Source organism: Coenobita brevimanus, chromosome 23 (assembly GCF_032717465.1).
Source record: "Coenobita brevimanus isolate Jiangsu-jjx chromosome 23, ASM3271746v2, whole genome shotgun sequence".
NCBI lineage: Eukaryota > Metazoa > Arthropoda > Malacostraca > Decapoda > Coenobitidae > Coenobita > Coenobita brevimanus.
This window is the reverse complement of record NC_136976.1, coordinates 49,970,018-49,996,119: the sequence shown is the minus strand read 5'-3', so window position 1 is coordinate 49,996,119 and position 26,102 is coordinate 49,970,018. Positions and strand designations below refer to the sequence as shown.

The following is a 26,102-nucleotide window of genomic DNA, read 5'->3' as shown; positions in this document are numbered from 1 at the left end:
AGAGGTGAAAAGATTAGTAAGAGAGAGTAAAAAGAGAGTGGATGAGGAATTTGGAAGGAATTTGAGTGTAAAGTGGAGGGACTGTAAGAAAATGTTCTGGTAAGAGGTGAAGAGAGTAAGACAGGATGGCAGTGAAGTTAGCAGGGGAGTGAAAGATAAAAATGGTAGACTACGAGTGGAGAAGGGAGAAATAGTGAGCAGATGGAGAGAACACTTTAAGGAATTGTTGAACATAGAGGATGGAAGTAATGTGAGTATAAGTGGCTGGGGAATGGCTGGGAGAAGGAGGGAGGTGAGAAGACAGGAAGAAATCAGTAGGATAGAAGTTGTGGAAGCAATGAAGAAAGTTAAATCGGGGAAAGCCCCAGGAATTGATGAAGTGTGTGGTGAAATGCTGAAGCATGGGGAAGAGATAGTAGTAGAATGGATGTGGAAGATGTACAGATTGGCCTGGGAGGAAGGTAGAGTCCCGGAGGATTGGAAGTCAGGTATAATTATTCCCTTGTACAAAGGAAAAGGGGAAAAAGAAGTGTGTGGTAGTCGTAGGGGCATTTGTCTTCTTATTATAATAGGAAAAGTATATGGTAGGATACTTATTGACAGAGTTAGAGAAAGAACAGAGGAATTAATTGGAGAAGAACAGGGAGGCTTTAGGAAGGGAAGAGGTTGTGTAGATCAGATATTGATTCTTAGATCTTTAGTGGAAAAGTTTCTAGTGAAGGGAAAGAAGTTGTATGCAGCTTTCATGGATTTGGAGAAAGCATATGACAGGGTGGATAGACAAGGATTGTGGAAAGTATTAAGAATATATGGAGTAGATGGGAAGTTGTCGAATGCTGTGAAGAGTATGTATGATGGTCCTAAGGCTGCAGTGCATGTGGATGGTGAACTGAGTGAATTTTTCTCATGGAAGGTTGGGTTGAAACAGGGATGTGTCATGTCTCCATGGTTGTTCAATCTGTGCATGGATGGGGTAACAAAAAAGGTACAAGGTAGGGTAGTGGAAGTCAGAGTGGCCCTGGTGAGAGAGGGTAGTGTTTGGAAACTCCCTGTACTGTTGTTTGCAGATGATACTGTGTTGTTGAGTGAAGACGAAGGAGAGCTGCAAGGCTTGGTGGATGAGTTTGGGAGAGTGTGTAAGAAACGGAATCTAAAGGTGAATGTAGGGAAGAGTAAAGTGATGGTCTTTGAGGAGGTGAAGTCAGTGAATGTACAGTGAGTTTGGATGGTGAAGAATTGGAAAATGTGAGTACATTAAAGTACTTGGGTAGTGTGATGAGTAAGGATGGAGGTTTGGAGGGTGAAGTGCTTGAAAGGGTACAGCAGGGAAGAAAGGTTGCTGGTTCTTTGAAAGTCGTGATAAGAAACAGGGAAGTGAGCATGGAAGTGAAAAGTTACTACATGACAGTATTGTGATACCATGTCTAACATATGGAAGTGAAGCTTGGACATTGTTGGAAGGACACAAATCAAGAGTGAGAGCAGTGGAAATGAGCTATTTAAGAGGAGCCTGTGGAGCCACATGGAGAGACAGGTTGACAAATGAGGATGTGAAGGAGTGTTGTGGTGTGGATGTGGATATGATAGGAAGCATTAGGAGGAACTCACTGAGGTGGTTTGGCCGTGTGGAGAGGATGGAGGGTGAAAGACTGACAAAGAGAGTGTATGTGAGTGAGGTGGATGGGGGGAGAGGGAGGGGGAGGCCGAGGATGAGATGAAGGGATGGGGTGGAGAGGTACATGAGAGAGGGGGGTGTGAGTTGGGAGCAGGGCAGTGAAATGGCGGGGGACAGGGCGATGTGGAGGTGATTTGTTTGTGGCCACCCCGAATGGGATTGAGGCGTCTGGCAATAGATAGATAGATAGGGTTACCCCCCAGCCAAGTCCTAGACCCACCCAGATGAGTCCAAAAAAAAGTTTAAAGCCAATCAAAATGGCCTAACAGCTGTAAAAGAAGCTAACCTAAGCCTAAAACCAGTGCCCGTTTCGCTTGTACCCAGTCAAGGTCACTGGAGAATGTGATTTCTGACTTGTATTCAAACTTTGTAGAGATGGGGCTGCAGCACTGTATACAATCCCACCATCAGACGGTCCTTGGACAATTAAATAGACTTCTGTTATGCATAATAATAATGTATGAATGTCGCAGAATTGTCCAATGTGTGAATTATTGTGACTGAGAATCACTGATGTTTTGATGGGAAATGCGATCGATGATGCGAATGGGATTGCCTTTTCAGCGGCCCCTCGATATGTTGTTGTTGTTACTGTTCTAGTTGCTTAGCTTCATTATTTTCTTTCTTATTTTCCAACATTTATTTAGAAATTCGTTTGCATTTTCAAAGCATTTTTCCTTGAACAGCCCAAGTGTAAACACTTGATTTATTGATCGATGATGTGATCGGGATAGCCTGTTCAAAGGTCACAAACAAATTGCCACCATGTTGCCCTGTCTCCTGCCATTTCACTACCTTTCCCCCAAGTCACACCCCCCTTTCTTATATATCTCTCCATTCCATCCCTCCATCTCATCCTTGGGCTTCCCCTCCCACTCCCCCCTCTACCCCACTCAGATACACTGTCCTTGTTAGTCTCTCACTCTGCATCCTCTCCACATGACCAAACCTCCTCAGTGTATTTCTCCTGACACGATCTATCACATCCACATCCACACCGCAATGCTTGTTCACTGCCATTTTTGTTAGTCTATCTCTAACTTCTCATGCACCTCTCAAATACAGTAGATGCTCGATATAATGAACTAATTCAGGCACCCTCTATTCCGTTATCTTGAATTTTCCACAAAATCGATATCCGTAACCAAGGCTGAATATAAGGGATAATTTTGAGGTACTTTCCGCTAAATCCTTGAAGGCAAGCCAAACCTAGCAAACGATGCTTACTCTCAGTGCAACACACAGCAGTCTGAACCCATAATTAATACCTCCACAAATGCATTATTGCATGCCAGCAGTCTTTGAACCCTCATGGAGCTGTGGTGCCGGCCATTTTTTTTTTTTTTTTTTTTTATATACCTAGATAGGTTAGAGATGATGAGAAATCATGAAGAACAACCATAAAAGTACTCACAGAAGCCATTTAGGTCGATTTTGAAGTCAATTCTCCCTGAGCAGGCGACTGAAAACTTTGGAGTAACACCCATAGACTTTATCTGGTGCTGCCAACACTCGCTAAGTTGAAGTGGGAGATCTTCATTTTCTTCATCGACAACTATGCTATTCGAGCCAAGGACACTCTTGTTGGGTATATAGATGATGTAGCAAGGCCTAGAGAGGCATGGGAATATCCCAGTTGATTTTTTGGTTCCTAATTTGAATTTTTGAATTTTGGCAAATACAGTTTATCAAATTGCCAATGTATATGTATGTCACTGGCACTGTCCATGCATATAGGAGCCAACATACATGTGTGTCGCCAGCATGGGGTGGGTTATTGGAGTTATACTCGTTTTAACATAAATTTTTCTTTAAGTAGAGCAAAAAATACCAGGAAAAAATTATTCCATTATCTCGGGCTTCCACTAAATTGGTGTTCGTTAAATTGAGCATGTACTGTAACACATTTCCACTGCTCTCACTTTTGAATTGTGTTCTTCCAACAAGGTCCAAGTTCACTCCCACACATTGGAGTTTGTATCAGAATACCATCATGCAGCAGCTTTTTTACTTCCATGCTTACTTCCCCTTTTTTTATCCACTGCTCTCACTCTTGAATTGTGCCCTTCCAACAAGGTCCAAGTTTACTTCTGTGCATTAGAGTTGGTATCAGAATACTATCATGCGACAACTTTTTTACTATCATGGTCACTTCCCCATTTCTTATTACTGCTTTCAAAGAACCAGCAACCTTTCTTCCCTGTACCCTTTCAAGCACTTCATTCTCCAAACTTCCTTCCTTACTCATCACACTACCCAAGTACTTAAATACACACAGATTTTCCATCTGGGTATACAAATTTCTAGAACTAATATGCATATATGTATTTGGATTTTCAGGATGTTGATGCTGTGTTGTTTTTCTGAGTATACTGTTTTACAGAACTGATGTTCATATTTGTATTTGCATTTTCAGGATGTTGATGCTATGTTGCCTTTCTGAGTATACTGGCTTCTAGAACTAATGTGTGTATTTGTGTTTGCATTTTCAGGATGTTGATTGGAAAGGAATTGGAAAGTTCTGTCATGGCTGGCAAATATGGTATGTTGATAATGTTAAATAAAATATTGTAATAATTTTATTGCATTTTCCAATCAAATGATATTCAACATTGGGCTAATTTGGACATGAACCCAATGGATCCCAGTAATAAGTATGAATATACTAGTTGTAGGGGTGTAAGTCCATTGAGTGTTGTGGGTAACATGTATGGTAAAGTGTTGATTAAGAGAGTTAGAGAGGGTACAGAGGGAGTGATTGGCGATGAGCAGTGTGGCTTTAAGAGATAGAGGGGATGGATGGGTCAGGTTGTTGCTGTGGAGCATATGGCGACATAAATTCAAATATGATCCCACTGAAAAAATTTTTCACAACTATTATCCTCTCACTGACTGTCATTACATTCATAACATATTCCACCCATTTCTCCTAAATCAACACACCCACACCACCATATCCATCTGCCTTTCTCTGCCAGAACAACTTGTAATGACAATCCCTCCCGATAATCATTCTGGTTGATCCTCCCCTATACCTGACTTCGTGCACACATCCCACATCCACCCACCTCCTACCCAAAGCCTCAACTACTTCACCTGCTCTGCCACTCATACTTCCCACATTCCATGATGCCACTCTAATCCCCTTGGGTGATTTAGTTTCCACAGGCTTGCTTTTAAATGCTTTCTTTTTCCGTAAAATAAATAATGGGGAGAAACGTACCACGGTCCCCACCCACCCGCACAGTCCCAGGTCCATGCATGGGATATTGGACCCAGAGCCCACCAGCCGTGACCAGTGGCTGTGGCAGTGGCCTCGGGGCACCCAACCAGGATTACTGCAGGGACATCCACCAAGTGAGCCTTGGCACTGTAACTGACCTGCCATTATACACTTACTGATAGCGCGGCCTCCTGGGGCGTTACTCCCAGGTTCGGGCCCCTCTCTATCAGGCAGAAGCTGGAGCCTGGGAACCGCACTGCCCTGTACCATCCAGCACATGTTTGAGCTCCATCGCATCCTAGCCCCAAAATCTATGCTGGGTGAGCCCTTGTCACACCTTCCTTCGATAGGTCCGCCACTAGGTAGCGGAGGTAAAGTTTTTAGGCCGCAAGCCCTTACTGGCATCAACCCCTGTGATGTTGTAGGGTACGATGTGTGATATATAAAGTGCATATGGTGTAGTGCATGAGATAGTTAGGGGAAGTGTTTGGGAGATTATACTGGTCAACACTGTGTTAGTGTCATTCTGAAAAGGTCAGCAAAGGGGGATGGTAAGATATTCTGGCAGCTAGTGAAACGAAAGCTCCAGCTCTCCCAATCACTAGCATTCCCATTCCCCTTATGAGTACTGCCTTGATCAGGTGGTGCTACAGCCTACACCCATACCCTGATTTCCAGTGCATCGATAATAACCGACGATTCACTAGACTGAACAAAAGAAATGGGAGAGCATTCTCACAATTCTAACAGCCATTGATTCACCAGTCTGAACACATTACCTCTCCCTAGGTTTGAAATGAATGTCTCTGAATGGGATGTGGCGGTGCACACGGCTCTCCTTGTCCTCTCTCCGTCCCCTTTCTTCTCTCCCCATCCCTCCTCCATCCCCCTGTCCTCCCCCACCCCCAGTTGTCTAACTCCCCATCCCCCTCCCACCCTCCCCACCCCAACTTGTCTCCCAAATGTGTGTGTGTGTGTGTGTGTGTGTGTGTGTGTGTGTGTGTGTGTGTGTGTGTGTGTGTGTGTGAAAGAGAGAGAGAGAATGTTAGTCAGTGAATGAGTGAGAGTAAGTCAGTGATAGTGAGTGAGAGTGTGAATCAGTGGGAGTAAGTCAGTGAGAGTGAATGAGAGAGTAAGTCAGTGAGAGTGAGTGAGTGAGAGACTGGGTGGAGGGGAGGGTAGCAGGGCAGTTTGGGTTTCTTGTCTCCCTCTCTGTCCCCCTACCCTCCTCCTCCCCTGCTTGTCTCCCTCCCTCACTCCAGCTTGTCTGCCTCCTGCACTCCAGCTTGTCTCCCTCCTCATCCCCTCGTCCTCCTCCTCACTTGCTTGTCTCCCTCCCTATCTCCCTGCCTACCCCACTCCCACTTGGCATGCTGCCAGCTGCCTGCCTGTCATTTGCCCAGAAGCATCTCACACTGCACGTCCCACCCACCTCACTTTCCTGCATGTGATGTGTTCTTTCTCACTTTTTAGCAACAGCATTATTTATGAGGATAATAACATTACCTATGGTGTTTCTGTGTCTGTCTCTGTTGACCGAGTAATGTATATGAGAGTTTGGGTTTCGGCCTGGAACGCGTCTCTGGCTTTTCTTCAGTATCTTATGGAGAAAATTGCTTCGATATCTGACATACTGGCTGACTGAACACTCTTACTGGTACACATCACTGCTGGAAATCAAGATATGGGTATACTCCCTACTGACATCCTACTCCCTATCTACAACCTGCTCGCAACCTACAGCCTACTCCCTACTTGTGAGTTTTGAGAAAGCCAGTTAAGTAACACCCATTACATTCTCATTAGCATTACAACATTGCTCACAAGTCTGCTGTATCTTTAATAATTTCCAGTATAACACAGGTCTGGTTCTCACAGAAAGGCAGTAATTTTTTTAAAACAGAAAGGTTGCTTAAGTCATACTGCCATCCATTAGCTTTTCACCAATGTGCATAGTTTTGTTGTAGCTTCAATATTCTCCAAAACAACACATCGCTGGTGCTGTGCTCTACCACTTTACTACATGCCTGACAGTGTCCTCACTTTACATGCTGTAACAGTAAACACACAGCAACACAGAATTACAAAACCTTCAGCCAAACAACGTCCTTCATGACCCACCATAGCCAATACAAATCCAAAACATCCAGCCAAGCAGCTTCCTTCATTAGTTACCATAGCCAATACAGAAATCTAAATTCTCCAGCCATACAGCTTCCTTCATGAGCCACCAACAGACATCTGTCTTTCAAAACTAACCTACCAGTAATTGACCAGGTGCCTGAAGGGGTCAGCCTAGGTGGAAAGGAAACCAATTTTTCATTATAAAGCAATGGTCCTTGTGCTTGCCCATGTAAGAAAATGGAAGTCTGCCGGGCACAAGGTGGTGGGTGTGGTTACGGGGACCATAAGAAAGAGACCCCCAAATTGAGCTAGATCAGTTTGAATGCCGCGGTTTATGGTTCTCCTCGGAAAAGGCCCACTTGGGTGCCAAGATCCGCGATTTTCATGACTTAACAGTGATTTAAGGTTGCCGGCTGTCTGACAGCCACCTAGCCGTGATTTGTGAATCCGTGATTTATGAACACGCGATTTACGAGGATTGACTTGTACATTAACTGGAGATATCAATACAAATATAAACTGGAATACTCTAGGTGTTAGAAGCTATGAAAGCTGTTGGGATCAAAAGCTCCTGGATCTGACAGGAGTTTTTCCAAACACAACATGTAAAGGAAAACTCCAGAAAAAAAGGACTTGATGATTCATCATTACAAGATCTTATGTTTACCAGGCAAGATAATGATATCGACGACATAATGTATCACCCTTCATTCGGCAAAAGTGACCACACAGAATTGAATTGCAACTTCAGGAAAGCGTGTAATATAGTTTGCAGTAATGTAAGTTACAAGAAGAGCCTAAACTACAAAAAAGGCAACTACCATGACCTAAAGAAGTACTTCCTAGAAATCTATCTCTCTATCTATCTGTTGCCAGACGCCTCAATCCCGTTCGGGGTGGCCACAAACAAATCGCCTCCACGTCACCCTGTCCCCCGCCATTTCACTGCCCCGCTCCCAACTCACCCCCCCATCTCTCATATACCTCTCCACCCCATCCCTCCATCTCATCCTCAGCCTCCCTCTCCCTCTTCCCCCCTCCACCTCACTCACATACACTCTCTTCGTCAGTCTTTCTCCCTCCATCCTCTCCACATGGCCAAACCACCTCAGTTTATTCCTCCTAACGCTTCCTATTACATCCACATCCACGCCACAATGCTCCTTTATGTCCTCATTTGTCAGCCTGTCTTTCCATGTGACTCCACAGGCTCCTCTTAAATAACTCATTTCCACTGCTCTCACTCTTGACTTGTGTCCTTCCAACAACGTCCAAGCTTCACTTCCATACGTTAAGAGTTGGTATCACAATACTGTCATGTAGTAACTTTTTCGCTTCCATGCTCACTTCCCTACTTCTTATCACTGCTTTCAAAGAACCAGCAACGTTTCTTCCCTGCTGTACCCTTTCAAGCACTTCACCCTCCAAACCTTCATCCTTACTCATCACACTACCCAAGTACTTAAACGTACTCACATTTTCCAATTCTTCACCATCCAACCTCGCTGTACATTCACTGACTTCACCTCTCTCAAAGACCATCACTTTACTCTTCCCTACATTCTCCTTTAGATTCCGTTTCTTACACACTCTCCCAAACCCATCCACCAAGCCTTGCAGCTCTCCTTCGTCTTCATACAACAACACAGTATCATCTGCAAACAACAGTACAGGGAGTTTCCAAACACTACCCTCTTTCACCAGGGCCACTCCAGCATCCACTACCCTACCTTGTACCTCTTTTATTACCCCATCCATGTACAGATTAAACAACCATGGAGACATGACACTTCCCTGTTTCAATCCAACCTTCCAAGAGAAAAATTCACTCAGTTCACCATCCACATGCACTGCAGCATTAGCACCATCATACATACTCTTCACAGCATTCAACAACTTCCCATCTACTCCATATATTCTTGATACTTTCCACAATCCTTGTCTATCCACTCTGTCATATGCTTTCTCCAAATTGATTGGGAAAAGGAGCTTGGAGGACAACGTATAAATGTTATAGAAAATTCTGAATTTTATGAAACAGGAGTCCAAAATTATATCCCTCTGCATAAAGAAACAGAAATAAGGATAAAGAAGTGGTTTAACACAGAATGTAAAAAATCAAAAGAGAAAAGAGACTTGCTGTGGAATAGGTACAGAAGACACAACAGTGAGAGGGCATATAACAACTATAAACAGGGAAGAAATGATTATACAAGGATAAGGAGAGAAGCTCAAAGGAAGTTTGAGGAAGAAATAAAAGTAGTGATCAACCGAAATACATCTGAAGCAGAACTAAAGTTAAAGATAAAATACAGTCCATCATGGTTGAAGAGCTAACCTGTATCTAAGAAAAAGATATTTGCAAAGTTCCTAACCATTAGGATACACAATTCAATTGACCAAATTTCCCTGAAAACCTGTACGTGGAGCCGTTTTTTCAGCTCTTACAGAAGTAAAAAGTTTTGTGCCCAAGGTTTAGAGCATGACTTTACACACCTTATGCTTCAAACCAGAGCACTTTGGACCAACTGGTACATGAGCTATAGCCCATCAAAGTTGAAAAAAGTTACCCCTCCAGGCAATGTGACTTCAGTTTTCTGTGTGCTCCCACCCAATCCCACCCTCATTCCTCCCCTCCCATTACCTTCCTCACCCACTTCCATCATGACCCTCTTCTCTTCCTCCCCTCCCTCTCTTCTCCCCTACCCCACCCTTCAGAACTTTCTGGCTATTTTTTTTTTTTTTTTTTTCTCAACCAATAGCATGCGAAATAATTTTGTCGGTGTTCCTCACTCACTCCCTGCGCCCTTTCCCCCCTAACACTTCTCCTCTCCCCACCTTCCCTTCCCTCATCCCCTTCCTTCATAGCTGTGTAGCTGTCAAAAAAAAAGGAAAAAAAAAGAGCCAAAGCATGCAAAACCTTTTTGTGGTGTTACACACTCCACCATCCCCTCTTCCCTCACCCCTTCCCCCCATCCCCTTCACTGTCAAATCAAGTGGCTGTAAGAGTTTCAAGAGGAAAAAAAAGCTAAAGCATGCAAAATAATGATAATGGTGTATGAGAAAGACAAATGCAAATACACAATTTATTATTATAAAAAACAAACATTACCAACATTTACATGAAACATTACATTATATTCACAGAGGTGAATATACCATAGATACATGAAAAGACACACATTCTGTTTCGTGCATCGGTGTATACAGGTACACAAACAATAATTTGGTATTGAATGAAAACACGCGACATGAATAGTAACAATGATGTATATGTATAATACTCTAGGCAGGGGGTGGGGAGAGAGGTAAACAGACGGCATACTACAGGGGGTGGGGGGTGGGGGTGGGGTGGGGAGAGGCCTGGAGGGGTGGTACAGGAGTATAGAGGTGAGAGAGACACCACAAGACATAGATAAAAGGCAGAGAGAGAGTACAGGGGTGTGGAGGGGAGACAGGGAGGGGGGATAAAGGGGGGGGAACCACAGTGGCATGATGGAGGATGCTGGGGGAGGGAGGGAGTAAGAGGCGGTCAAAGGCAAGGGAGGGGGAGAGGGAACAATGGGCTAGAGGAAGGTGGCGAGAGGGCGGTGGGGGAATCACCCCCCCACCATGGGTAGGGGCCCAGATCCTCCCTCCTCTCTATTCAGGACTTAGTTCTCGTTGGTTTGCATCGATATACGTCACATTCGGGCCGAAGCCTAGTGTCTGCAGTTTTTTACAAAGGCTTCTCTATCAATCTTATTTGCCGTCAAGCCAAATTCTGGAAAAGGATTGATCGATCCTATTAGTACTTAAAGGGTTAACAAAAATTTTCAATCACTTGTAACAGAAGAAAGTAATTTTGAGAGAGATGTTCAGGAACGTGCATGCCCAGATATATTACCAGATATATGAATATCGGAACAAGAGGTACAGGGAGTAAATTAGACAGAGGGAAAGCAAATGGTCCTGATGAAATTTCAGGTTGGGTGCTACGTGAATGTGCAGAAGAGTTGAGCAAACCAAAATATTTCATATTCAAGCAATCCTTAAGTCAAGATAAACTACCTGATATTTGAAAGAAAGCAAACATTGTTCCCCTATTCAAGAAAGGAAATAGAGAGAATCCACATGACTACAGGCCAGTTTTCCCGACCAGTGTTGTAAGCAAGGTACTAGAAAAACTAATAATAAAAATCTGAGTAAACCATCTGGAAAAATACAGTATGATAACAGAAAGACATTTAGGTTTTAGAAAAGGAAAACTATGTGTTACAGATCTGTTAAGTCGCTGGTAGAGTTACAGAAACACTACAAAAAAGAGAAGGATGGGTGGCCAGTATCTATTTAAATTTTAAGAAATCATTTGACAGAGTATTGCACCAAAAACTTTTATGGAAACTGTATCATCAAGGAGGAATCCGAGGTAGTCTGTTTTGCTGGATGCAGGATTTTCTCAGAAATAGGGAAATGGGAACAGTACTAAGGGGAAATTACTCATCATGGAGGGAAGTGACTAGTGGAGTTCCACATGGCTCAGTGCTGGCACCAATTATATTTTTTTGATAAATATTAATGATATAGAACAGAATATTGGAAATGGAAGCTATCTAAATATGTTTGATGAGGATGCAAAAATACAAAGGAGAATTACAAACACAGCTCTCCTGCAGAGAGCTACAAGAAGAATTACATAAGCTTCACAAATGGAGCAATAAATGACAAATGGAATACAGTGTGGACAAGTGTCAAGTTTGGTAAAAGTGGAAATAGACCGGATTGGGATTAACAGCTAGGAAGTTCAACCCTATACATATCAGAAAAGGAGAAGGACCTAAGAGTGTTTATCAATAACAGACTATCTCAGGCTGACCACACAAATGAGAAGGTACGGACCACTCATACACTGTTTCTTAACGTGAGAATAGCATTCATATCTAGAAATGAAGATATACTGAGAAAGGTAATAAGAGCATTCATCAGACCAACCCTGAAATATGCATCGATAGTCTGGAATCCTCATCTAAACAATACATAGATAAGATTGAAACAGTACAAAGGGCCACTACAAAATGGGTACTAAGCTTAAAGGATCTAAGCTATGTAGAAAGACTTGAAAAACTGAACCTACCAACATTACAAGAAAGAAGGAAAAGAGGAGACATAATTACACTACATAAATGCACCTCGGAATGAGAAAATGGTAAAAAATGAGTATACAGTATCACCCATGGGGAGGCATCAGCTAGTGGACACCGCAAAAAATGCATAAAAGTGAGGTGACAAAGATGTAAGGAAATTCAGTTTCCCTAGTAGGACTATTGATCAGTGGAATGCACAACTGAATAAAATTGTGTGTGCCAAAACTTTTCATAAAGTTAAGGACATGTATGATAATAATGGTTCAATACGTGAGACAGTACAAGCTTGATTCATTCCTGTAGAGATACAGTTAGTTAAGAGCAATTAGATAAGAACACACACACACACACACACACACACACACACACACACACACACACACACACACACACACAGAAATGGTTCAATACAGAATGTAAAAAATCAAAAGAAAGAAGAGATTTGTTGTGGAATAGATACAGAAGACACAATAGTGAAAGGGCGTATAATAAGTACAAACAGGCAAGAAACGACTATACAAGAATAAGGAGGGAAGCCCAAAAACAGTTTGAGGAGGATATAATAAATAAAAGTAGTGATCAACCAAAGCTGTTTTACAGCTATATCAGAAGCAAAACTAAAGTAAAAGATATAATACAATCCATTACGGACGAGGGAATCACTTATACACAAGAGAAAGATATTTGTGAAGCACTAAATAAGAATTTCCAATTAGTTTTTACAGAAGGAAAAAATTTTGAGAGGGACTATGTGGAACACGCATGTCCACACTCACTACCAGATATACAAATAGCAGAAAAAGTAATACAGGAGGAGTTAAGTAGATTAGACAGAGGAAAAGCAAGTGGTCCTGATGAAATTTCATGTTGGGTATTACGAGAATGTGCAAAGGAGTTATGTAAACTATTATTTTTAATTTTCAAGAAATCCTTGAGTCAAGGTAAACTACCTGATATTTGGAAAAAAGCAAATATTGTCCCCTTATTCAAGAAAGGGAATAGACAAAATCCACTCAACTACCGACCAGTATCACTGACCAGTGTTGTAAGCAAGGTATTAGAGAAACTTATAAGAAAAGCATGGGTAAATCATCTAGAAGAACACAGTATGATAACAGGAAGACAGTTTGGTTTCAGAAAAGGAAAATCATGTGTTACTAATCTGTTGAGCTACTATGACAGAGTAACAAACACAATACAGGAAAGGGAAGGATGGGTGGACAGTATCTATTTAGATTTCAAGAAAGCTTTTGACACAGTACCACACCAAAGACTTTTATGGAAACTGTACCATCAAGGAGGAATTCGAGGCAAACTGTTTTGTTGGATGCAAGACTTTCTCATAAAAAGAGAAATGAGGACAGTACTAAGAGGAAACTGCTCATCATGGAAAGAAGTGACTAGTGGAGTACCACAGGGTTCAGTGCTGGCACCAATCATGTTTTTAGTGTATATAAATGATATAAACAGTAACACTGGAAATGAGAGCTATCTGAATATGTTTGCAGATGATGCAAAAATACAAAGGAGAATTACTAACACAGACTCTTGTAATGAGCTACAAGAAGAATTAAATAAACTTCATGAATGGAGTAGTACATGGCAAATGGAATTCAATGTGGACAAGTGTCATGTAATAAAGTTTGGTAAAAGTGGAAAAAGACCTGATTGGGATTATAAGTTAGGAAATAAAACCCTATACACATCAGAAAGAGAGAAAGACCTAGGTGTGATTATCAATAACAGACTATCTCCGGCTGACCACATCAGCGAGAAGGTACGGAACATGTATACACTGCTTGCAAATATGAGAATAGCATTCACATACATACATGAAGACATGCTAAGAAGGATAATAACATCATTCATTAGACCAACCCTGGAATATGCATCAGTAGTCTGGAGTCCTCATCTCAAAAAGCACATAGACAAGATTGAAAAAGTTCAAAGGGCCGCTACAAGATGGATACCAATCTTAAGGGACCTAAGCTACGAAGAAAGACTAAATAAACTGAATCTACCAACACTACAGGAGAGAAGGAAAAGAGGTGACATGATAATGCTATATAAATGCATATCAGGAAAGGAGAAAATAGACATTAATGATTACTTAACATATGGAGAAGCATCAGCAAGAGGACACTGCAAAAAACTGCATAAGAAGAGAGGTGATAAAGACGTAAGGAAATTCAGTTTCCCAAACAGAGCAATTGATCAATGGAATGCACTACCGAATGAAATAGTGTGTGCCAAAACAATTCACAAATTTAAGGATATGTACCATAAATATGGTTTAAGACACGGGACAGTACGAGCTTGACTCATTCCTGTAAAGATACAATTAAGTAAGAACCCTTACAATTAGGTAAGAACACACACACACACACACACACACACACACACACACACACACACACACACACACACACACACACACACACACACACACACACACACACACACACACCAAAGAACAGCAACCAAGATGATCCCCAGCCTGGCAGATCTGTCCTATGGAGAGAGGCTGGAAAAGCTGGACCTGCCTATACTAAAAGAAAGGAGAGAAAGGGGAGACATGATTGCAGTGTTCAGGGCCATGATGGGAATAGATAAAATTGATAAAAATGATCTGTTTGTATGGGATGGGAGAGTAACAAGAGGACATGGAATGAAACTGAAAAAGCCAAGTTGTTTGAAGGATATCAAGAAATATAGCTTTCCATGTAGATGCATAGACCTGTGGAACAGCCTGAACAAAGAGATCATCCAGTCTAAAAACTGAAACGAGTTCAAAGCAAAATTTGGCAATGAGAAAAAGAGACGGGACCCCATGAGCATAGCTCATTTCCTGTATATTACAACTAGGTAAATACACACACACACACACACACACACACACACACACACACACACACACACACACACACAAGTGGGTGAAAGAAATTGAGGAAGTAAGGAGGATAGGGCCTTACAAGAAAGGGGAAACAAGACCAATGAGAGTCAAGTTTACATCAGAAAGTGTAATAAATGAGATACTTAAAGTGACCTGGAAATTAAGCAAAGAGGCGGGGATGGAAAATGTTATAATAAGGAAAGATCTGAATGAAGAAGAAAGAGATGTTTTAAAATCATTAAAGGATGAAGTAAAGGAAAAAAATGATAAGAGGACAGAGGAAGAATGTAATACTTTTTTTTTGGAGAGTATTGGATATGAATGTAAGGAAATGGTATTTAAGGAAATAGAAGTGAAGGAAACTAAGGGGGATGGTTGTGAAAGATCAGAAGTTGAGGAAGTGGTATGGACAGAGAGTAGGAGAGAAGAGGGTATTAATAATGTAAAAAATAATTTGAAGGTGATATATACTAATGTTGATGGTTTCATATCGACAAGGATCGAAATTAATGATTTCTTGAGAGAACATGAACCTGATGTCATGTGCTTTGTAGAGACCAAATTAAGAGAAGATATTGATGTTCATTTGGGAGATGGTAAATACAAACTATGGAGAAAAGACAGAAAAGAAAAAAAGGGAGGAGGAGTGATGATAGCAGTGAAGAACAACATAAATGTAGATACTGTGGAAATGGGAGAAGGCAGGGCTGAAGTGATATATATGAAATTAGAAACTGGAGAGAATGTTAAGAGAGATATGGCGGTAGTGTATGTTCCCCCAAAGACGAGAGCATGGAAGGATGACGAATACCATGAGATGTTGTCAGATATGGCTAGCTAATTGCAAAAAATAATTGAGAAAAACAATAATATAATTTTGGTGGGTGACTTTAATTGTAAAGAGGTGAACTGGGAGGAATGGTACTCGGGAGGCGGCGAGGATTCGTGGGGCGCTATGTTATTAAATATAATAATGAATAATGTGATGACGCAATGGGTCAAAGAAGAGACACGGTTTCGAGGTGAGGACACACCAGCAAGGTTAGATTTACTGTTCACCAAAGAACCCGATGTAATAGAATCATTGGAATATCTCTGTCCTTTGGGAAAAAGTGATCACGTGGTCACTGAGTTCCAGATGTTAATAGGAAACGTCGAGCCAAGAGACGAGCTTCATAGACAGGGAAGATACAACTTTGGCAAAGCAAATTTTACAGGACTGAGAAACTTTTTTGAAAATGCGGATTGGAGAAAATTCAGAGAAACAAGAGAGATACAGAGGAAGTGGGATATCTTTCTAGACCTCTATAATTTGGGAGTGGAAAAATTTGTACCAAGAGTAAGAGGGAAAGAAAACAGGAAAAAGGAGTGGTTTAATAGAAGGTGTATGATAGCAAAAAAAGAGAGAGATAAGGTGTGGAGAGAGAGATAAGAGGTAACGACAGAACAAAGGAAGAATATAAAAGAACAAGAAATGAATACACAAGAATATGTAGAGAAGAAGAAAGGAATTTTGAAAAAGGTATAATTGACAAATGCAAGGATGAACCCAAACTGTTTTATAGATTTGTTAATGGCAAACTGAAACAAAAGGAAGGAATCACCAAGCTGAAAGTAGATGGAGAGGTCTTTAAGGATGCGGCAATGCAAGCAGAAATAATGAACAAACGTTTCCAGTCAGTTTTCACTAAAGAAAAGGAGCTTGTGGAAGGGGAGGGAGTGATTAGAAATGTTCCGGTGATGAAAGATATAAAATTGGAGGTACAGGAAGTGTATAAATTACTGGAAACTCAAGATGTAAGGAAAGCCCCAGGACCTGATGGAATTTCTAATTGGTTACTGAAGGAATGCAGAGAACAAATGGCGGATAAAATTCACAGCTTAATTGTATGCTCACTGGAAGAGGGGAAAGTGCCAAAAGAATGGAAGAGGGCAAATGTGGTACCAATTTACAAGGGAGGAAACAGGGAAGAACCCCTGAATTATAGACCAGTGTCTCTAACCAGCATGGTCGCAAAATTGTGTGACAGAATCCTGAAAGACAGATGGATAAAATATCTGGAAGAGATGAATATTTTGGCTGAATGTCAGTTTGGATTTAGAAGTGGAAGGTCATGTGTTTCTAACTTGTTGAGTTTTTACTCAAGAGCGATTGATGTGGCACAGGAGAGAGATGGTTGGGTGGATTGTGTGTACTTAGACTTAGAGAAGGCCTTTGACAAGGTACCTCATAAGAGACTAATGTGGAAACTAGAATATATAGGAGGACTAAAGGGGAAACATCTGGAATGGATGAGAGACTTTTTGAGAGACAGACAAATGAGGACAGTAATAAAGGAAAAGATGTCTGGATGGAGGGAAGTAACAAGTGGAGTCCCTCAAGGCTCAGTGTTTGCGCCAGTAATGTTCCTGATTTACGTAAATGATTTGGTAGATGGAGTGAACAGTTATGCAAGTCTGTTTGCTGATGATGTAAAGATCTTGAGGAAGATAGAGGTTGAGGAGGATTGTAAAATACTGCAGGAGGATTTGGATAGGATACACAATTGGAGCCGGACGTGGGAAATGAAATTTAATGTAAAGAAATGTAAAATATTGGAAATGGGTAAAAGTACCAGGAGACCATCACTGAATTATTTTTTGGGTAATGAATTAATCACAAAAAGGAGAGAAGAGAAAGATTTGGGAGTGCTGGTCCAAGATAGTTTGTCACCAGAAAAGCACATTAACAAGATAGTTGGAGAGACTTGTAAACTCTTGACTAACGTAAGAGTAGCATTTCATTATATGGATGAGGAAATGATGAAAAAATTGATAGTGGCCATGATCCGCCCCAGGTTAGAATATGCAGCGGTAGTGTGGTCCCCACACAAAAAGAGAGATATAAACAAGATTGAGAGAATACAAAGAACAGCAACCAAGATGGTCCCCAGTCTGACAGACCTGTCATACAGAGAGAGGCTGGAAAAACTGGATTTGCCTTCGTTAGAGGAAAGGAGAAAGAGGGGAGACATGATTGCGGTGTTCAGGACCATGGTGGGAGTAGATAAAATTGACAAAGAAGATCTGTTTGTATGGGATAAGAGAGCAACAAGAGGACATGGAATGAAATTGAAAAAGTCAAGCTGCTTGAAGGATATCAAGAAATATAGCTTTCCTTACAGAAGTATAGACTTATGGAATAGCCTGGACAAAGAGATCATCCAGTCTAAAAACTTAAACGAGTTTAAAGTTAAGTTCGACTTATTGAGAAATAGCGACGGAAACCCACGAGCATAGTACATTCCGTGTATGTCACGATTAGGTATATTAGGTAAATACTTAAATATTTGGAACGACTTAGACAAAGAGGTGGTGCATGAGAAAAACATTCATGTATGCAAAGGTAGACTTGATAAATGTGGATATGGAGACAGGACAACACGAGCATTGCTCAATTCCTGTATACTACAAATAGGTAAATACGCACATTTTTACCTTCATCTTACTGCAGGTGTTTTAATTTTTGGTTTATTGCTATACAGGTATACCCTAGTTTAACGATGCAGTTGGTAAGGTAAAAACCCATCATTAGGCGGGGTATCATTTATCGGGGTAGATTTAACATGTAAAGTGTGTTTTTCAGCCTTGGGTTTACCCCGCAACCAAGTCCAAAACCCACTCATATGGGCCCAAAAACAAGTTCAAAGCCAATCTGAATGGCCTAACAGCTGTAAAAGAAGCTAACCTAAGCCTAACACATGTAAATATCTCACTAAAACCAACAAATAAAATCTGAAAATTGTCAAGTATTTGTCTGGAAAAATCAAGCTTAATAAACTGAACCCCAAAATGACAGTGTTCACCCCACCTATTACTAAAACACAAGTCTAAAAACAGTTTATAAATCAACCTAAACACACAATTTTAGTCTAAAATATCTATCTATCTATAGCCCGATGCCCTAATCCCGCAAAGGGTGGCCGCAGACAAAACGCCTCCAAGTCACTCTGTCACCCACCATTTGACTCCCCTCCCCCCAACTCACCCCCCCCTCCCTCATATACCTCTCAACTCCATCCCTCCACCTCATCCTCGGTCTACCCCTCCCTCTCCCTCCCTCCACGTCACCTACATACACCCTCTTAGTCAGTCTTTCATTCTCCATTCTCTCCACATGTCCAAACCACCTCAGTGTATTTCTCCTAATCTTTTCAACCACATCCACATCTACCCCACAACGTTCCTTCACTTCTTCATTCGTCAACCTGTCCCTCCACGTTACTCCACATGCTCCTCTCAAGTAACTCATTTCCACTGCTCTCACTCTTGACTTGTTCCCCTCTTGCAGTGTCCACGCCTCGCTTCCATACGTCAGGGTAGGGATCACAATACCATCATGCAGTGACTTCTTAACTTCCATACTCACCTCCCTATTTCTCATCACTGCTTTCAGTGTACCAACAACCTTTCTTCCCTGCTGTACCCTTTCACGTACTTCATCCCCCAAAGTTCCATCCTTACTCATCACACTACCCAAGTACTTGAATGCACTCACATTCTCCATATCCTCACCATCCAATCTCACTGCACACTCTGTGACTTCATTCCTCTCAAACACCGTAACTTTACTTTTGTTTACATTAACTTTCAGCTTCCTCCTCCTACACACTGTCCCAAATTCATTCACCAAACCTTGCAACTCCCATTCATCTTCACTCAACAATACTGTATCATCAGCAAACAGCAACACCGGAAGCTTCCAAATCTCACCCTCATTCATTAAGGCCACCCCCACATCCACTGCCCTACCTTGTACCTCCTTTACAACCCCATCCATATATATATTAAACAGCCATGGAGACATTACACACCCCTGTTTCAGTCCCACATTGAGATCAAAGAACTCACTCAGCTCACCATCCACTCGCACCGTAGCCCTAGCTCCCTCGTACATACTCTTCACAGCACTCAACAATTTCCCCTCCACTCCATATATTCTTAATACCTTCCACATACCTTGCCTATCTATTCAGCCATAAGCTTTCTTCAAGTCCATGAAGGCAGCATACACTTTCCTTCCCTTCTCTAGATACTTCTCCACTAAACATCTTAGAACAAATATCTGATCTACACACCCTTTTCCCTTCCTAAATCCCCCTTGTTCTTCTCCAACTAGCTCCTCTGTCATATGCCTAACCCTATCAATGAGTATTCTACCATATATTTTACCAGTCACACTAAGAAGGCAAATACCTCTATGGTTACCACATACTTCTCTCTCCCCTTTTCCTTTGTACAGAGGAACAATTATACCTGATTTCCAGTCCTCTGGAACCCTTCCCTCTTCCCAAGCCAATCTACACAACTTCCACATCCACTCCACAACAATCTCACCCCCATACCAAAGCATTTCACCACACACTCCATCAATTCCTGGGGCCTTTCCCAGCTTAATCTTCTTCATCGCTTCCACTACTTCCGACCTACTGATCTCTTCCTCCCTCCTCTCATCTCTTCTTCTCCCAGCCATTCCCCAACCACTTATACTCACACTGCTCTCAGTCTATACATTCAACAAATCCTCAAAGTGCTCCTTCCGTCTCCTCAATTTCTCTCTCTTCTCCACCAACAATCTATTATTCCTATCTTTCACTCCCCTACTATTTCCCCTTTCACACCGCCTTACTTTCTTTACCTCCTTCCAAAACAATTTCTTACTCTCCCTCCATTTCACACTTAGATTCCTCCCAAACTCTTCATCCACTTTCTTCTTACTCTCCTTCATCAGTCTCTTAACCTCCCTTCTCCTGCTCACATATACCTCTCTCTTCTCTCTCTCATCTTCTCCCCTACCTCTACTCACCAACCATTCACCATATGCCTTCTTCTTTTGTTCCACAGCTCGTTTCACCTCATCATTCCACCATGCTGTCCCTTGCACACCCTTGCATCTCCTCCTCACTCCACAAACCGCCTCACACTCTGCGCTTATCTCTTCCGTGAATATCTTACATACTTCTTCCACCCCTTCCATCTGCTCTAGCTCATACCTTCCCAATCTTTCTTCCACTATGCTCTTATACACTGTCCTTTTCTCACTATCTTGCAATTTCTCCACTCTTCTCACAGGAGCTGCTTCCTCCTGGCTTCCCCTTCGCCTCCTCAACCATTTTCTTTGCATCTTTACCTTGGCCATCACTAAGTGATGATCCGAGACTCCATTCCCCCACCCTCTCCACACTCTTGCATCCAACACTTGTCTTCTCATTCGCTCATCCACACACACGTAGTCTATCATTGCCTTTCGTTCAACAAGTTCACCATCCATCCTCCTCATTACTCTCCATGTATACCGGTGATCATCTTATGACGAAAGTAGGTGTTGGCTATTGCCAACCCCTTACCAGCACAGATGTCCACCAAAGCACTACCATTCCTATCTACTTCAGCTGGCACACCCCACTGACCAACCACTCCATCCACTCGTACATTCCCAACTTTGCCATTCATGTCTCCAATCAACAGCACTCTCTCGCTCCTCTCAAACTTGTCCATACATGCTTCTACTCTCGCCCAAAACTCATCTTTCACTCTTGCCACTCGATCCTCTGTTGGAGCATACACACATACAATCGCCCATGCTTGTATACCTACTTTCATCCTCACCCATACAATCCTTGCACCCACTGTTCCATACTCTCTTATATTCTCCTTCCACTTCTTGCTTATCATCAGACATACTCCCTCTCTTGCCCTCTCATTCTCACTGACTCCCGCACATATACCTACACTGTATTCCCATTCTCTCATCCTTGCACCTTTCCATTTAGTTTCAGTCAATCCACATATATCCACTTTTGCATCCTCAAGCACCTGGACAATCTCTCTCTCTTTCACTTCATCATTCACTCCTCTCACATTCCACGTTCCTACCCTCAGAATGTCCTTTGTCCGTTCCTTGGTCGTCAACGTATGGTCCGTCCGGGTCCGAGGCGCTTTATTTGCTTTTTTAGTTAGTTCTTTTTACGGGGTGGGGCACTAACCCACCACCAACCCTTTTAGTCGCCTCGTACGACAAGCAGGGATACTGGGGGAGTATTCTTGAAACCCCCCTACCCCCACTGGGGTCTGGCCATCATTAGGAGGGGTATGGTGGTATTTCTACCCCCAGCATTAAGCCAGGTTATCACATCTAGGGTATCGTATATTGAGGTATACCTCTATTGCTTAAATACAAGTTATAAATTGTCACAAGCAGCAGAGATTTAAGGGGGGGGGGGAAATGGTTTGGAAGATCTTAGAATTTTCCAGCTGAGCTCAGCCTGTGCATTTTGGGTAGAAAACACATTCATAATGGATTAGGGTCCTGAGTTACGTCATCGTGTACAGTGGATCTATGCATGACAGATCCGCCTAAGGTGGGGAATGACTGTTTCATAGTTTTGGATGACTAGTAATTCCCTTTTTCTTTTCTCTTTTTTTTTCACAGATTTCCCAGAGGCTTTACCCCAGCCACCAAGTTCGCCACCAGGAGACACACTCCTGGCACCTGAAGCTTTTTTAGTATCCTCAGATGGTTTAGAGGAAACCAAAAATTTTTATGCTTTTAATCCTAGTTTAAGTGATTTTAATCCATATGATTTTAACTATACTGATATAAATAAAGAATCTGTGATGTTGACGATGAATCGGCAGCAATATGGCTCACACAGTTCTGCAGCAGCAGTGATGCTGCCTCAGACTATGACAGTGGAAGATTATCATCCCTTTACAAGGAAACAGGATGCTGAGGTGTTGTTCCGAGAAAAGGAATTTGTAGAGGGCAAAGAGATTGTAACATTAACCACTTCACATGTTACATCAACAAGCAATGTTTTGTCTACTTCGCTGCCAGGATTAGAAGGCCACTGTTCTCTCACTACACACCAGAAGAAGAAAAGTTCGTCCCCTGCTGCAGTCATGAGTCAAGAGAACATGAATATCACAAGGTACAATAATGATACTCATATTATTCCTAATTCTATAGGAGAGGAACGTTTGTTGACTCCAGAAACTTTTGTATCAAAACTTCCACATTCAGGTCATAGTTTCGTTGCCGATTCTGAAGATAATGCTGAATATCCCCTTACGGATGAAATAGGTATTGATATGGAAGAGAGGATGAAAGAAGAGAGAGACATGTTTGGCTCACAAGATGCTCTAATTGTTGCCAGACAACAGTCAGTAGAAAGAAGTTTGGAGGAGACAGAATTAAAAAGTTCCTCAGTTGACTCTAAATCTTTTTTAACACCAGATAAATTAGTACAGCAATACACTGGTGCTGTGAGGAAGGATGGGAGACGGGGTGCAGTGACATCTGTTTATGGTTATTATGGTAGTACCTGTAGTGGTCCTGAAACAGATCTCACATCTGACACTGAGGATGATTTAGAGGAAATGGAAGATGAGGAAGATCAAAAAGATGAGGAGAGACAGTCACATCAGCAAGCCACATCCATGTATGAGACTGCTCGACGTCCTCCAATTGGAGTGTTTTGGGATATTGAAAACTGTCAGGTTGGTATTTTTATACACTGATTTACAGGATCATAATGGTCTTTTCATATTTGATATAAATGTATAATTATTGTATTGCCTGTCCATAGTATGGATTTTTCAAATACCTTAAATTTTTCAACAGTGCATATCTACAGTAGATGCTCGGTTATATGAGAAAAGGCGTGGTTGCAATGTTTAGTTTTACTTGGTTGATAGATAATTGAGTAGTTATTGTGGAAGATGGGGGTGGTTCCATGCGCTGACCAATAGTCTAGAGCAGTGGTTCTCAACCTTTTTAGGATCACAGCCCCTCAACAGCTGGTGCTCATGGCCATGTCCCCCTCCATTCATTCTATATCTGTTACTGTTCCAAGTTCTTCAGTTACCTCCTCCTGCACACACACACACACACACACACACACACACACACACACACACACACACACACACACACACACACACACACACACACACACACACACACACACACACACACACACACACACACACACACACACACACACACACACACACACACACACACACACACACACACACACACACACACACACACACACACACACACACACACACACACACACACACACACACACACACACACACACACACACACACACACACACACACACACACACACACACACACACACACACACACACACACACACACACACACACACACACACACACACACACACACACACACACACACACACACACACACACACACACACACACACTGTTTATGGTTAGACTTGATAAATGTGGATATGGAGACAGGACAACACGAGCATTGCTCAATTCCTGTATACTACAAATAGGTAAATACACACACAGTAAGCTCCCAGTTATCCAGTGCAGCATTAACGTCGTTATCTGACAAGCAGAATTGTGGTTGAATTAATACATTATCCATTCTTTATGTCATTAACTGATGGCATGCCATTAATCACATAGGAATAATGAACAAACACTTAAGTACAGTGTACAGTACAGTAGCTGTATATTTTTGTGTAGAATTTAGCACTATACTGTTTATCATGAAAACTGTTTGGAGTTATTTTTCCTATGTTTGAATAGTTATACAGTACAGTATAGGATTTCTTTAGGATCAGTGCTTCACATAGCGGGGCTGAGGGTATTTTTTGCAGTCTCCAAAAAAAATATAATATCCAACATGGCTTTCACCTAATTCTGACAGGTAATTGACCCGTGGCATCCGGGTGACATGTATACATAATGGCCTGGGGACATCCGGGTGGCACAAACACATGATCTAGTGTGATCTAGTGTTTCCGTGGGTTATTTTCTCCACACGCAGCCACTAGCAACCCTCTTGCAAGCATCCAAGTCTCGCTCTAGTTACCTGCATACCTTCGTAATGGATAGACCTATGCAAAAAATTTACCCTGTGTTTGGATCCTCGGCTGAGCGCCCACAGCCGCTGACTTCAACACCAATGAAGTCCCAAGGTCAGAAAAGAAATGGCCTTAGTGACAGTGTGATAGGGAGAGAATTCGAGGTGACATTATTGCCAATTGTGAGTGGAGAAAGTGACTCTTCCTCTGAGGAAAGCGACTGCCATGATGAGTGTCAATATTTATCCGTCGGATGAGGAGGGTGGATCACGTGAGTCCTCCACTGTGCGCCAATAATTTCTCCCTGTAAGTTCATCTGCTATTTCCAGTGATGGGAATGGTTCAGAGTGTATTGATCCTGGAGAGGGGGATATTGTCACAGATGAGGAGATGGAAGAGGAGGTAGGGAGTGGAGAAAGGGAGGAGGGAGAGAGGAGAAAGTGCGGCAGGGCAAGCCTTGCACTTGGGCTCTGTTTATTTATGTGAATAGTGGAAGCAGAAAGTTTCTGTCGTGATGAGCTCAGTGCCTTATTTTTTATGGAAAGTTTTCATGTCTGTACATATTTGTTTTGATGAAAAGTGCATATTACGGGGAAAAAATTCTCTTGTAGTGGAAAATATAGTTGAGTGGAGAAAGGGAGGAGGGAGGGAGGAGGAAGTGTCGTAGGGCAAGCCTTGCACCAGCACTGTGTATATTTATGTGAATAATGGAAGCAGAAAGTTTGTTTCATGATGAAATCAGTGCCTTTTTTTAATAGAAAATTTTCATGTGTGCACTGTACTGTACATATTTGTTATGATGAGAAAGTACAAATCTCAGGAAAAATTTTTTTGTTATGGTGGAAAACATAGTGGATTATGGATAGTATGTAGAAAACTGTTTGCTCACAATACATTAATCCCTCCAATAACCGATGTAATAGAGCCAAAGGCATGTCCGGAAATTGGGTTTGTCTGGGAAATGGGAAAATGCCTCCTAGACAGGTACTTATGGACCCTAACCCAGCCTAACTCAGAAAACCACGTACAATAAATCCTTGTTTTTTGCGCTGTGGATGTTCCCTCCAAAACTTCGTGAAATGCAAAACATTGAAATGTGAAGTTAAGTATCAATGGGAAAAATAGAGGAGCTTTCTGGTGGGACATGTACCTACCCTGTCATAAAG

The 26,102-nt window shown here is 42.0% G+C and overlaps 1 protein-coding gene across 1 annotated transcript in view; it reads left to right on the top strand.

Moving 5' to 3' along the window:
- Window positions 1-22,703: 22,703 nt before the first annotated feature.
- Marf1 (meiosis regulator and mRNA stability factor 1-like protein) overlaps window positions 22,704-26,102 on the top strand; it is a 514,957-nt gene continuing 511,558 nt past the window's right edge. The window contains exon 1 of the mRNA XM_080267004.1: window positions 22,704-23,576. Coding sequence (XP_080123130.1) covers window positions 22,704-23,576 — 873 coding nt within the window. The remainder of the gene's footprint in view (window positions 23,577-26,102) is intronic.